The 14,550-nt window shown below is 36.0% G+C and overlaps 1 protein-coding gene across 4 annotated transcripts in view; it reads left to right on the forward strand.

Moving 5' to 3' along the window:
• Nucleotides 1-8,932, forward strand: part of kcp (kielin cysteine rich BMP regulator) — a 19,362-nt gene extending 10,430 nt beyond the window's left edge. For 2 of the 4 annotated variants that reach the window (XM_034587219.1, XM_034587220.1), the window contains exons 25-46: nucleotides 83-165; nucleotides 255-345; nucleotides 426-508; nucleotides 589-762; nucleotides 1,214-1,393; nucleotides 1,510-1,774; nucleotides 1,871-1,953; nucleotides 2,039-2,132; nucleotides 2,200-2,373; nucleotides 2,464-2,546; nucleotides 3,486-3,606; nucleotides 3,698-3,780; nucleotides 3,978-4,077; nucleotides 4,168-4,253; nucleotides 4,726-4,828; nucleotides 4,962-5,104; nucleotides 5,366-5,538; nucleotides 6,251-6,362; nucleotides 6,432-6,533; nucleotides 6,625-6,789; nucleotides 6,868-7,168; nucleotides 8,205-8,932. In XM_034587219.1, the coding sequence (XP_034443110.1) occupies nucleotides 83-165; nucleotides 255-345; nucleotides 426-508; nucleotides 589-762; nucleotides 1,214-1,393; nucleotides 1,510-1,774; nucleotides 1,871-1,953; nucleotides 2,039-2,132; nucleotides 2,200-2,373; nucleotides 2,464-2,546; nucleotides 3,486-3,606; nucleotides 3,698-3,780; nucleotides 3,978-4,077; nucleotides 4,168-4,253; nucleotides 4,726-4,828; nucleotides 4,962-5,104; nucleotides 5,366-5,538; nucleotides 6,251-6,362; nucleotides 6,432-6,533; nucleotides 6,625-6,789; nucleotides 6,868-7,168; nucleotides 8,205-8,425 (3,020 nt within the window). In that variant the 3' untranslated portion in view covers nucleotides 8,426-8,932. Of the gene's footprint in view, nucleotides 1-82; nucleotides 166-254; nucleotides 346-425; nucleotides 509-588; nucleotides 763-1,213; nucleotides 1,394-1,509; nucleotides 1,775-1,870; nucleotides 1,954-2,038; nucleotides 2,133-2,199; nucleotides 2,374-2,463; nucleotides 2,547-3,485; nucleotides 3,607-3,697; nucleotides 3,781-3,977; nucleotides 4,078-4,167; nucleotides 4,254-4,725; nucleotides 4,899-4,946; nucleotides 5,105-5,365; nucleotides 5,539-6,250; nucleotides 6,363-6,431; nucleotides 6,534-6,624; nucleotides 6,790-6,867; nucleotides 7,169-8,204 lie in introns of those variants that run through there. The other 2 variants (XM_034587221.1, XM_034587222.1) reach the window with 2 other exon arrangements.
• Nucleotides 8,933-14,550: the final 5,618 nt, after the last annotated feature.

Below are 14,550 nucleotides of genomic sequence, written 5' to 3' on the forward strand. Positions count from 1 at the left end.
AGGATTCACTAAATTCAAGCTTTGTGTCTTCATCATTTCCATGATCCCAACATGACTAAATGAACCTGTCTCTATTGAAAAGGCTGCTTCTATAACAGCGTGGTCCTGACCAATGGGCAGACGATCCCTGACCCAGGGAACCTCTGCTCTGAGTGTACCTGCCAGGTAGCAGCAATATACACACACACACATTCACAAACACATTCCTGCTGGTTAATCTCTTTAAACAACATGTCTTGCTTATTCACTTGCAGAGGGGTTCAGTGCGCTGCCTGAAGAAAACGTGTCCAGCAGCTCTGTGTCCTCACCCCTTCACCAACCCATGTGGCTGCTCAGTCTGTGATGGTACATTATCACTGCAGATGTAACAGAGACGCATGCATGTGCAGATTGTGTGAATAACTAATGCTTTATTTTGTTTTTAGGTTGTCATTTCCAAGGTGTCTCGTATGTTGACGGTCAGATTTTACCCGGAGGAGAGAAAGGCTGCGAGGAATGCACCTGCTCAGTGAGTGAGACCCTTTAACTTTTTGACCTCTGCACCATCACATCTTCTCGTCATCTTGTTTATTTTGTATCCTTCCATAGAGAGGCGAGGTGGTGTGTGTGCAGAGAAGATGCCCAGCTGTGTTATGTCCACACCCAGCTCAGGACAGATGTGCCTGTGGAGTGTGTGATGGATGCAACTTTAATGGAAGGGAGTGTTTTAGCGGAGAACGATTCCAACACCCTACGGACCAATGTCAGCTCTGCTCCTGTCTGGTACATAATATATACTATATTTGTTTTATTACACAATTCTCTTCGTTAATCTGACAGACAATCAGAATTACAAGTTATTATGAAACCCAATAAGAGCTGTGGACACAACACGTGTCAATTGTGAAATTGTGTTGTGTAAAAAAGTGCTAGCTTAGGAGGAAATCTGTGGGCTATGAAATGTTTTATTTTCATTTTTTTTGTATTCCAGTGTGTACACACAGATTTTTGCTTTGTTTGAATTACTTAATACTGTATGACTTCCACTGGAGCAGACAAGGAGCACAACATAGTGACTTGGGAAGAAATTATTTTTGGTGGAGTATCCCTTTAAACCCGCAAAATCCTGAAGATGGCTAGATAAATCCAAATTACCACTCCATTCATTCATTCTCATTTGTACAAGGATTATGAAGTAACATATTATTGGTTTAACATGTGTCTTTATTTGTAGAACGGAGGTGTGGTGTGTGCACGTGCATCTTGTCCAAGCGTTGCCTGCATGCGTCCAGTGACTCCGCCTGGAGAGTGCTGCCCTGTCTGCACCGGCATTTGTCAGCATCAAGGGAGAGAGTATCAGTCCGGCTCCACCTTCTCTTCACCCTCTGACCCCTGCTCCTCGTGCTCCTGTCTGGTCAGTCTGACAATTCTGACTGAATGAAAAATAAAACATCTGATGACAAATGCACATAGTTTGATTTAGTCCATCCTTTCAACTGTTCTCTTTTTCCACCTTCTTCCCCTGAACAGAACGAGGTGGTGAACTGTCAGAGGAGACCTTGTCCAGTCCGGTGCTCTCACCCGGTCCCTTCAGAAACCTGCTGCCCCGTCTGTGACTCCTGCCGGTACGAGGGTGTCGTGCACTCTCACAGTCACACCTTCACGCCCTCCTCTAACCCCTGCCAGCGCTGCACATGTGTCAGAGGCACCGTCACTTGTGTGCCACTCGTCTGCCCGTCAACACCCTGCGCTCGACCCGTTACCAAACCAGGACAGTGCTGCCCTGAGTGCACAGGTATTTTTTGGAACTGTTTGTGTAAATGGTAAAAAATTGACACTACATTCTTGGAACATACAACTTTTTCCTTTATGTCTTGGTGTCTTGTCTCAGTGTGTAGGCTGGATGGGAAGGAGTTCAGTGACGGGCAAGCATGGACCCTGAGTTCAAACCGCTGCTCCAGCTGCACCTGCCAGGTCTGACCTCCATTGTGAAGCTTTGTCTTTTCTCTCTGTATTTTACACCCTCTCCTGTGTTCACTAATGTGTTTGAGTCTTGCAGGCAGGTGAGGTCCAGTGTTCGTCTCCCCGGTGTCCCAAACTACCATGTATGCATCAGGTGACTGATCCAGGCGCCTGCTGTCCTCGCTGCAGAGGTAAATACATCACTGTGCACTCACAGCTGGAAATACTTGTTCCTGTGACTGATTTTCCCTCTCGCAGGCTGTATGTATGGAGGAGAGGAGCATACCGAGGGCAGCAGCTGGTTCGCAGACTCCACTCCCTGTATGACGTGCATGTGTGTGGACGGAGTGACCACCTGCTCTGAAGTACACTGTCTATCTCCCTGTATCAACTTCATCAGCGTGCCCGGGGAGTGCTGCCCCGTGTGTGCTGGTAAGAAAATAAGCATCTGAAGCTCATTAGCTGCATGTTTCATATCAGGGGTTTTTCTATTTGATAAACTTACACAATGTTTTTGAACAGACTGTGTATTTGAGGGCAGAGTTTACGGCCCAGGGGACAGTTTTCATCCAGCAGACGACCCCTGTCAGATCTGCACTTGTGAGGTATGATGCATATACACCTTCTGACTGGAGAACGGGTTCTTATCTTTAACTTCTTGATTCTGTGGGAGTTTGAAGTTTCTTAATTTGATGTATTATCAGCCAAAAATCAAATTTATGGTCCAATTATATGACTCAGAAAAAACATTTGTAAAACTGTAAGCAGACATTGTTTTGCATCTTTGTTTAGTAAAGGCCAACAAAATAAATGAATTATTAAAATTGTTTACAGACAAGGACACAGGCTGCAGTAGATGTCGTAATGGAAAACATTGGAGCGGCCATTTATAACCTCATCGCTGTATAGACCCCAATTAGGCGTTACTAAATGTTTATGTAGTTATAATGCCATTTCATAATTATGTAATTTATACCATAAGATGATGAATAATCTAAATAAGCTTGAGGTCGTGTCTCTAATGTTATTGGTTGTAAAAGATAATACATTACTGCACTATAAAAGGTAATTTTTGGACTTCATAGTGACCTCATTCCTACGTATGTAACCATAAATTAATTTATGACTGCCTTTCTATTAATTACGAATACATGTTGGAAAATTCATTTTTCAGACCATATTTTTCTTGACTTTAACCTTTGACCTTGGACTGATCAGCTCCCAAAGTCAATCCCCCCGAGATACCCTTCCAAGTAATATTCACACCAAGTTTAGTGAAAATCTGTCAATTAATTGTTAAGATATTTTGTACATATTCACAAACAGTGGTAAAAACAATACTCTGCTTCTGGCTTTGCTGGTGTGCATTATTAAATCTGTGAAACTGTAACCAGACATCGTAAATAGATGATTGAAATTGTTGTTTTATGGTCAAGGATGATGCAGAGGATACAGTGTAGTAGTTGTAGAAGTAGAAGTAACAGTAGTAATATTAATATAAAAGTGAATATTAATAGTTGTGACTCAACCTGTTTGTATTCCAGGTGATGCCGGACGGAGAACAACATCTGAGGTGTTTACGAAAGCAGTGTCCCAGTCTGGTTGACTGTCCCAAGAGCAACATCCTGTTCTCTGGTCCAGACTCCTGCTGTCCTGTCTGTGCACGTCAGTACCACAGTGTAATCACATGATATAATGTGATGAATATTATTCTGCTGTGCACTTGTAATCTTTGTGTTGTGTATATTGTGTTCAGAGCCTCTCAGTAACTGCACCTCTGCACTGATTGGGAATGAGGTGTTGGCCACAGATGACCCTTGTTTTACCTGCCACTGCAAGGTGACACAGCAACGACACTTCTCGTGCAATTAACTGAATATGTCAGAAAAACTATAAGGGTATTAACTGATCAATAATTTTTTACCAACACTAATCTGCAACTGAAGAACAGAAACAAACCGGTCAAATCACTACCAGAGTTTTAATGTGATTAATATGATTCTATGCCACGCAGTGATTCTATTCCTTTGATTTAGGACCTGACATGGACCTGCCTCCACCAGCTGTGCGTCCCAGTGTCTTGTCCTCTTCGTGAACAGTTCATGTCTCCAGACTCCTGCTGCCCTGTGTGTAAAGGTGAGAGGACCAATGATTTCTCCCCATTTCTCTTTTTCTTTTACATTTCTTAGTCTTATTGGCATTAAAACGTAATTGTGTTTCATACAGAGTGTGTGATTGAGGGTCAAGGCAGAGTGGCCAATGGCAGCAGCTGGACAGACAGTGATGACGACTGCGTGACGTGTACCTGTAACGTGAGTCGGATAGAAATACAGAGAGTTCTCGAGATTTTTTTAAATGTCCATTTACACTGGAGGGAAAAGTAAGTGTCAATTTAAGAAAAACAACCAGCAAGAGCCTCCTCAAAAAAATGTTTGGAGTAAATACAAAGAAAATATTGATTTGTGTGGGATTTTCTCTTTGGATATATCTACTGAATATATCATGACTTCAAGCCTGGATAAAACTGTTCTTCTTAGAGTCGACATTCAGGACTTGATTCCAATGACCAAACTAGATTGAGCCGAGATTGGTGATAGTTTTTGTATCTATTCTATTGAGCCTCGACAGGTGATATTTTCTTTTATCTTTCCCACCAGGTAATTTATCTTGTGCGCAAAAATATATTCATCCTCTATGCACGAGATACAAAATATCACGTACTATTCAGACCATCTTCTTCAATCTACCTCTAAAGCCGTGTGTTCTTTCTGTATGTCTCCTCAGTTGGGCTACATTGAATGCAGCATTGAAGAGTGTTTACCTGCAGTTTGTCTGGATGGCCAGAAACCAGTAAAGACTCCAGGGAAATGCTGCCCAGAATGCCATGGTAACGCTGCCAGCCACTACAATGACCATCCCTAACTGTGTGCATGAAGTCTGCTTAACAGGTTGCATACATGTGTGTATCTGTCTTTGTGTGTGTGTGTGTGTGTGTGTGTGTGTGTGTGTGTGTGTTGTAGACTCGGGGGTGTCCTGTTTGCACCAGGGGACAGTGTATCACAGTAATGAGCAGTGGGAGGTGGACGAGTGCACCAGCTGTACATGTGTGTCTGGAGACGTGCACTGTCATAGTGAACGCTGCCCTCCCCTCACCTGTGCAACAGTTAGTATAAGAACCACACGCACACAAACACACACACACACACACACACACACACACAGTTTTTCATCATAGTTTTTTCAATGTTATGATGTTAAATATCGTCTGTTTCCTCAGAGCTCGAATTGACACTGACAACATTTATTTGGCTTCCACTGAGGCTCTGGGGTCCATCATTGTTACTCAGCCAGTGTCTGTGTGTGTGTGTGTCTGTGTGTCTGTGTGTCTGTGTGTCTGCCTGCCTGCGTGTGTGTTTGCCATCAGGATGAGATGCCAGCAGTTGTGCCAGGTTTGTGTTGTCCTCACTGCCTTCCTCGTCCAGCCACCTGCATCGCCTTCGGTGACCCTCATTATCGCACCTTCGATGGCCGCATGCTGCACTTCCAGGGAGCGTGCACGTACGTCCTGGCACAGGACTGTGAGGATGGAGACTTCAGGTGAGAGGGTCAGCTCAGTTACACAAGCAAGGGGTGTGCGGCAGTACAGTACTAACCCTAACCCTAATCGCAAACCTAACCCTAATCGCAACCCTAACCCTAACTTACCAAGGTCTTAGTGGGGGTAGAGCCTACTCCCAAGTCTCTACGACATTCACCAACCCTAACCCTAACCCTAATCGCAACCCTAACCCTAACCTGTGATGAGAGGTCAGAAGTATGCGTTGGTTTTAAATTTCTACAACTTCTGAATCAGTGTCACAAGCTGTTTTCAGACATCACCTCGGGTCCGAACTTTGAAGAATGCAGCAAGATATTCTGAGCTCAGACGTGGTCACACAAACACAGAAATATAGTTAGAGAGAAATACGTAATCTGGGAGTTCACAAACTGGAAATCTATTGTCCTCGACAACCTCTGCCCTCAAACTAAAAACCATAAGCGATACTTACTAACTATCAACTATTAACTATTGACTAGCTTCACTGTTCAGGGTGCGATTCTGCAGCCTGATGTAAAAAATAAAGCAGGAGCAATATTTTTCCCTCCTCGCATCAATTCCTCCACCAACATCCTATTTCATGTGGGAAAGTGAATCCACTGAAGAAAATAACAAGCAGTTCCCTCTGACTTTCAATGAAGAAACACGTTTTATAAATTTTAATTTAAAAAAAAGTTAATAATGTGAAATCTAAGTCTCTTCTTTGTGCAGTGTTCATGTGACCAACGATGATCGTGGACGTAAAGGAGTGTCCTGGACTAAAGAGGTCACTGTGTTTATTGGCGACGTTGCAGTGCAGCTACTTCAGGATTGGGTTGTGAAGGTTTGTGTGCGCAACAACTGCAAATAAGTTTGTCTCGCATCCACTCAGTCCGTTTTTTTTTCCTTTCAGGTCAATGATGAAGTTGTGACTTTGCCGTTCCTCAGAGAACCGTACATCTACGTCGAACGACAAACCAACACCATCTTACTCAACACAAACATCGGCCTGAAGGTACAGACTGTTCTTTTTCATCTCACTTTCGCTCCTTGGATGATATGTTTTCTGATATATTATGACTTTGTCACACTAACACACCCTATAGGTGCTGTGGAGTGGCCGTTCACACCTGGAAGTGAGCGTGCCGGGCTCCTATAAGGGCCACACCTGTGGTCTCTGTGGAAACTTCAACAACTACTACCAGGATGACCTCCGAATGCCCAGCGGACAACTCAGCCTATCAGAGTCTGGCTTTGGCAACAGCTGGAGGGTAAAACCCACACATCGAAGAAAGAGAACGACTGAATGAAAGCTTCATGTTTATCAAACAACGTTTTTTTCATTTTAGGTGACGAACGGTAGCCGCTCCCTCTCAACCTGTCGACCCGGTGAAGATGTTGACCCCTGTAAGGACGCAGGTTACCAGGCCAAGAAGGGCGCTAATGCTCGCTGTAAGGTATTGAAGTCTGCTGTCTTTAAGCCCTGCCATCGCGTGGTGCCTCCTGAGCCGTGGTACGGAGCCTGCGTGTACGATCTCTGTGCCTGCGGGGCCAACAGTGATGAGTGTCTGTGCGACGCTCTGGAGGCCTACACCAGTCGGTGCAGGGAGGCCGGAGTTGTCCTGAAGTGGAGGAGCCCGTCGCTGTGTGGTGAGAGAAACACGTGGTGGAAGAAAACCAGCAGAAAACCTGTTTCAGCTTCTTACTTTATTGAACTGGGGGACTGCATGAATACAAATAATCAGCCAAAGAGCCAAGATTTAAGATGTTTGTCACACCAGTTGTAAAATTATAATTTTGTGAAAACAAATTATAATATAAAATATAAAGAAAATAAAAAAATACAAGCAGGCACAAATCTCACACACAAAAAATACTAAAACACAGCAAAAGGATTAAAAACAAACTTACAAGAAATATGACAAACATGTGACTTTTGGGGTTCTAAACTATGATAATAGATTTAGATAGCTATGATAATAAATGATAAGCCATATAATTTTTTTCTTATTTACTCTGTACAGTATCATCTTATCAAGAAAAAGGTTTTAAACCCAGTTGTCAGGGCTTTTTCAGGAAAATGAGGTAATTGCTGACAACAAACTAATCCACTGAATAACATTGCAGAATTACCAAGATAAACCTGTGAGTTTCTGCGGTGAAATAAGTCATAACAGATTTTTTTATTTCTATCTCAAAAACAGTCAACCTGCTCCAATTTAAACTGCTATGCAAATACAGGGATGCTTTCTTCACTTTCTTCATAATAAATGATAAGCCATATAATTTTTTTCTTATTTACTCTGTACAGTATCATCTTATCAAGAAAAAGGTTTTAAACCCAGTTGTCAGGGCTTTTTCAGGAAAATGAGGTAATTGCTGACAACAAACTAATCCACTGAATAACATTGCAGAATTACCAAGATAAACCTGTGAGTTTCTGCGGTGAAATAAGTCATAACAGATTTTTTTATTTCTATCTCAAAAACAGTCAACCTGCTCCAATTTAAACTGCTATGCAAATACAGGGATGCTTTCTTCACAATGCTACTGGCAGGAGTTGTTTTAACAATCTGCTGACTCCTGCTGATCCCCAGTAAAGGTCATCACACTCCTTAAAGCCATAATGGATGCACAGTGTTTCCAGTCCCTCTCACTGTTTTATTTCTGTGTCTGTCTCTTACAGCTGTGGGCTGTCCGGTGGAGAGGGGCTTTGTGTTTGACGAGTGTGGCCCTCCGTGTCCCGTCACCTGCTTTAACGTCGACGTACCACTGGGGGTTATAGAGAGCCACTGCTTCAAGCCCTGCGTGCCAGGCTGCCAGTGTCCTGCCGGTCTGGTTCTGCACAACAACCACTGCATACAGCCTGAAAAGTGCCCCAAGATCATTCACGGCAAACACACATGATTCTTGAACTGCTACAGACACTTAACTTGTATACACACACACACACACACACACACACGCAATGCCATGCTATGGTAATCTACAATCTACACACGGACTGCATCAGCCTTTGGTCACTGAAGTTTGAAATGGAACTCAACGCCAGAGGTGAACTCCTGCCACGACCTCGCGATTCTACACTTTGACCTGAGTGTATAACTGAATCCTTGATGTTTATATTAACATTTTTATATATATGAATCTGTAGCACTGAATATTTATATAACACAGGAGTTTGTTTTATTAATTTCAAATGTCACATGTTATTTTTTATTATTCCTGTTTCACATATTAATAAAATATTAGATTGTTTAACATTTTTATTTACAGTCCAAAGAGCATTTGTTTACTGTACAGGTTTATTTTAGCCTGTGTGATATTGACTGTTTATACAATAAACCACATGACCTCAGGTATTCCTTTATTTTTCCCTCTCAATCTTACAAATAAACAAAGGTTTCTCCAATGTTTCTGGTGTTTCATTTTATATTTATTTATTTATTTTTCAATTCTAAGACATAAAATAGGGTTCTACAGTTTCTCAATCATTTCTTAGTAGGTTTCCTGCAATGACATGTGTAAAATTATAGTAAAAACAAATTGTAAAATTATGTTTTACAAAAAATTAAAATCCGTCCGTCTGTCCGTCCAAATTTTTTTTTAAATAATACGGACAGACAGACGGACGAAAAAAATAAAAATCCGTATAAAAAAAAGTAACTAAAAGTACAAAAGTAACTAAAAGTACAAAAGTAACTAAAAGTACAAAAGTAACTAAAAGTACAAAAGTAACTAAAAAGTACAAAAGTAACTAAAATTACAAAAGTAACTAAAAAGTAACTAAAAGTACAAAAGTAACTAAAAAGTAACTAAAAGTACAAAAGTAACTAAAAAGTAACGAAAAGTACAAAAGTAACTAAAAAGTAACTAAAAGTACAAAAGTAACTAAAAGTACAAAAGTAACTTAAAAGTAACTAAAAGTACAAAAGTAACTAAAAGTACAAAAGTAACTAAAAAGTAACGAAAAGTACAAAAGTAACTAAAAAGTAACTAAAAGTACAAAAGTAACTAAAAAGTAACGAAAAGTACAAAAGTAACTAAAAGTACAAAAGTAACTAAAAAGTAACTAAAAGTACAAAAGTAACTAAAAAGTAACTAAAAGTACAAAAGTAACTAAAAAGTAACTAAAAGTACAAAAGTAACTAAAAAGTAACTAAAAGTACAAAAGTAACTAAAAGTACAAAAGTAACTAAAAGTACAAAAGTAACTAAAAAGTAACTAAAAGTACAAAAGTAACTAAAAGTACAAAAGTAACTAAAAAGTAACTAAAAATACAAAAGTAACTAAAAAGTAACGAAAAGTACAAAAGTAACTAAAAAGTAACTAAAAGTACCAAAGTAACTAAAAAGTAACTAAAAGTACAAAAGTAACTAAAAAGTAACTAAAAGTACAAAAGTAACTAAAAGTACAAAAGTAACTTAAAGTACAAAAGTAACTAAAAGTACAAAAGTAACTAAAAAGTAACGAAAAGTACAAAAGTAACTAAAAAGTAACTAAAAGTACAAAAGTAACTAAAAAGTAACGAAAAGTACAAAAGTAACTAAAAGTACAAAAGTAACTAAAAAGTAACTAAAAGTACAAAAGTAACTAAAAGTACAAAAGTAACTAAAAAGTAACTAAAAGTACCAAAGTAACTAAAAAGTAACTAAAAGTACAAAAGTAACTAAAAGTACAAAAGTAACTAAAATTACAAAAGTAACTAAAAAGTAACGAAAAGTACAAAAGTAACTAAAAGTACAAAAGTAACTAAAAAGTAACTAAAAGTACAAAAGTAACTAAAAGTACAAAAGTAACTAAAAAGTAACTAAAAGTACCAAAGTAACTAAAAAGTAACTAAAAGTACAAAAGTAACTAAAAGTACAAAAGTAACTAAAATTACAAAAGTAACTAAAAGTACAAAAGTAACTAAAAAGTAACTAAAAGTACAAAAGTAACTAAAAGTACAAAAGTAATTAAAAAGTAACTAAAAGTACAAAAGTAACTAAAAAGTAACTAAAAGTACAAAAGTAACTAAAAGTACAAAAGTTACTAAAAAGTAACTAAAACTACAAAAGTAACTAAAAGTACAAAAGTAACTAAAAAGTAACTAAAAGTACAAAAGTAACTAAAAGTACAAAAGTAACTAAAAGTAACTAAAAAGTAACGAAAAGTACAAAAGTAACTAAAAAGTAACTAAAAGTACCAAAGTAACTAAAAAGTAACTAAAAGTACAAAAGTAACTAAAAGTACAAAAGTAACTAAAAGTACAAAAGTAACTAAAAGTACAAAAGTAACTAAAAAGTAACGAAAAGTACAAAAGTAACTAAAAAGTAACTAAAAGTACAAAAGTAACTAAAAAGTAACGAAAAGTACAAAAGTAACTAAAAGTACAAAAGTAACTAAAAAGTAACTAAAAGTACAAAAGTAACTAAAAGTACAAAAGTAACTAAAAAGTAACTAAAAGTACAAAAGTAACTGAAAGTACAAAAGTAACTAAAAAGTAACTAAAAGTACAAAAGTAACTAAAAGTACAAAAGTAACTAAAAAGTAACTAAAATTACAAAAGTAACTAAAAGTACAAAAGTAACTAAAAAGTAACTAAAAGTACAAAAGTAACTAAAAAGTAACTAAAAATACAAAAGTAACTAAAAAGTAACGAAAAGTACAAAAGTAACTAAAAAGTAACTAAAAGTACCAAAGTAACTAAAAAGTAACTAAAAGTACAAAAGTAACTAAAAAGTAACTAAAAGTACAAAAGTAACTAAAAAGTAACTAAAAGTACGAAAGTAACTTTTTAGTTACTTTTGTACTTTTAGTTACTTTTGTACTTTTAGTTACTTTTTAGTTACTTTTGTACTTTTAGTTACTTTTTAGTTACTTTTGTACTTTTAGTTACTTTTTAGTTACTTTTGTACTTTTAGTTACTTTTGTACTTTTCGTTACTTTTTAGTTACTTTTGTACTTTTAGTTACTTTTTAGTTACTTTTGTACTTTTCGTTACTTTTTAGTTACTTTTGTACTTTTAGTTACTTTTGTACTTTTAGTTACTTTTGTACTTTTAGTTACTTTTTAGTTACTTTGGTACTTTTAGTTACTTTTGTACTTTTAGTTACTTTTTAGTTACTTTTGTACTTTTAGTTACTTTTTAGTTACTTTTGTACTTTTCGTTACTTTTTAGTTACTTTTGTACTTTTAGTTACTTTTGTACTTTTAGTTACTTTTAAGTTACTTTTGTACTTTTAGTTACTTTTGTACTTTTAGTTACTTTTTAGTTACTTTGGTACTTTTAGTTACTTTTTAGTTACTTTTGTACTTTTAGTTACTTTTGTACTTTTAGTTACTTTTTAGTTACTTCTGTACTTTTAGTTACTTTTGTACTTTTCGTTACTTTTTAGTTACTTTTGTACTTTTAGTTACTTTTAAGTTACTTTTGTACTTTTAGTTACTTTTGTACTTTTAGTTACTTTTAAGTTACTTTTGTACTTTTAGTTACTTTTTAGTTACTTTGGTACTTTTAGTTACTTTTTAGTTACTTTTGTACTTTTAGTTACTTTGGTACTTTTAGTTACTTTTTAGTTACTTCTGTACTTTTAGTTACTTTTGTACTTTTAGTTACTTTTTAGTTACTTTGGTACTTTTAGTTACTTTTTAGTTACTTTTGTACTTTTAGTTACTTTTGTACTTTTAGTTACTTTTTAGTTACTTTTGTACTTTTAGTTACTTTTTAGTTACTTTTGTACTTTTAGTTACTTTTTAGTTACTTTTGTACTTTTAGTTACTTTTTAGTTACTTTTGTACTTTTAGTTACTTTTGTACTTTTAGTTACTTTTTAGTTACTTTTGTAATTTTAGTTACTTTTTAGTTACTTTTGTACTTTTAGTTACTTTTGTACTTTTAGTTACTTTTTAGTTACTTTTGTACTTTTCGTTACTTTTTAGTTACTTTTGTACTTTTCGTTACTTTTTAGTTACTTTTGTACTTTTAGTTACTTTTAAGTTACTTTTGTACTTTTAGTTACTTTTGAACTTTTAGTTACTTTTTAGTTACTTTTGTACTTTTCGTTACTTTTTAGTTACTTTTGTATTTTTAGTTACTTTTTAGTTACTTTTGTACTTTTAGTTACTTTTGTACTTTTAGTTACTTTTTAGTTACTTTTGTACTTTTAGTTACTTTTGTACTTTTAGTTACTTTTTAGTTACTTTTGTACTTTTAGTTACTTTTGTACTTTTACTTTTTAGTTACTTTTTAATTACTTTTGTACTTTTAGTTACTTTTGTACTTTTAGTTACTTTTTTGTTACTTTTGTACTTTTAGTTACTTTTGTATTTGAATTTTTTTAATTTAAAAAAAATCTGTGTCTGTTCGTCCAAAAAAAAAAAAAACGGACGGACAGACGGACGAAAAAAAAATAAAATCCGTCCGTCTGTCCGTCCCAAAAAAATTTTCAAATACGGACAGACGGACGAAAAAAATTTAAAAAATAAAATCTGTCCATCTGTCCGTCCCAAAAAATAAATAAATCCGGACAGACAGACAGACGACTTTCGTACTTTTAGTTACTTTTGTACTTTTAGTTACTTTTTAGTTACTTTGGTACTTTTAGTTACTTTTTAGTTACTTTGGTACTTTTAGTTACTTTGGTACTTTTAGTTACTTTTTAGTTACTTTTGTACTTTTAGTTACTTTTAGTTACTTTTGTACTTTTAGTTACTTTTTAGTTACTTTTGTACTTTTAGTTACTTTTGTACTTTTAGTTACTTTTTAGTTACTTTTGTACTTTTAGTTACTTTTTAGTTACTTTTGTACTTTGTTACTTTTGTACTTTTAGTTACTTTTTAGTTACAAAAGTACAAAAGTAACTAAAAAGTACGTTACTTAGTTATGTTACTTAGTTACGTTACTTTTCGTTATTTTTCGTTGCTTTTCGTTGCTTTTCGTTACTTAGTCACGTGACGTGACGTTACTTAGTTACTTTCCGTTACTTTCCGTTACTTTCCGTTACTTTCAGTTACTTTTCGTTACTTAGTTACTTGTCGTTACTTAGTTACTTTTCGTAACTTCTCGTAAGTTTACGTTACTTTTCGTAACTTCTCGTACCTTTTCGTACCTTTTCGTACCTTTTCGTAACGTTACTGTACGTTACTTAGTTATGTTACTTAGTTACGTTACGTTACGTTACTTTACGTTACTTCACGTTACGTTACGTTACGTTACGTTACGTTACGTTACTTTTTGTAGCTTTTCGTTACTTAGTCACGTGACGTGACGGTACGTTACTTAGTTACTTTACGTTACGTTACGTTACGTTACTTAGTTATGTTACTTAGTTACGTTACGTTACTTTTCGTTGCTTTTCGTTACTTAGTCACGTGACGTAGTTACGTAGTTACGTCGTTACGTTACGTTACTTAGTTACTGTACGTTGCTTTTCGTTACTTAGTCACGTGACGTGACGTGACGTAGTTACGTTACGTTACTTAGTTATGTTACTGTACGTTACGTTACTGTACGTTACGTTACTGTACGTTACGTTACTTAGTTATGTTACTTAGTTACTGTACGTTACTGTACGTTACTGTACGTTACTGTACGTTACGTTACTGTACGTTACTTAGTTATGTTACTTAGTTACGTTACGTTACTTTACTTAGTTACGTAGTTACGTTACGTTACTTAGTTATGTTACTTAGTTACGTTACGTTACTTTTCGTTACTTAGTCACGTGACGTGACGTGACGTGACTTGACGTTACGTTACGTAGTTACTGTACGTTACGTTACGTTAGTTTTTGTAGCTTTTCGTTACTTAGTCACGTGACGTGACGGTACGTTACTTAGTTACTTTACGTTACGTTACGTAGTTACTGTACGTTACGTTACTTAGTTATGTTACTTAGTTACGTTACGTTTCGTTATTTTTCGTTGCTTTTCGCTGCTTTTCGTTACTTAGTCACGTGACGTACTTTTAGTTACTTTTGTACTTTTAGTTACTTTTTAGTTACTTTTGTACTTTTAGTTACTTTTGTACTTTTCGTTACTTTTTAGTTA

This window comes from Hippoglossus hippoglossus, chromosome 6 (assembly GCF_009819705.1).
Source record: "Hippoglossus hippoglossus isolate fHipHip1 chromosome 6, fHipHip1.pri, whole genome shotgun sequence".
In the NCBI taxonomy this organism is placed as follows: Eukaryota; Metazoa; Chordata; class Actinopteri; order Pleuronectiformes; family Pleuronectidae; genus Hippoglossus; species Hippoglossus hippoglossus.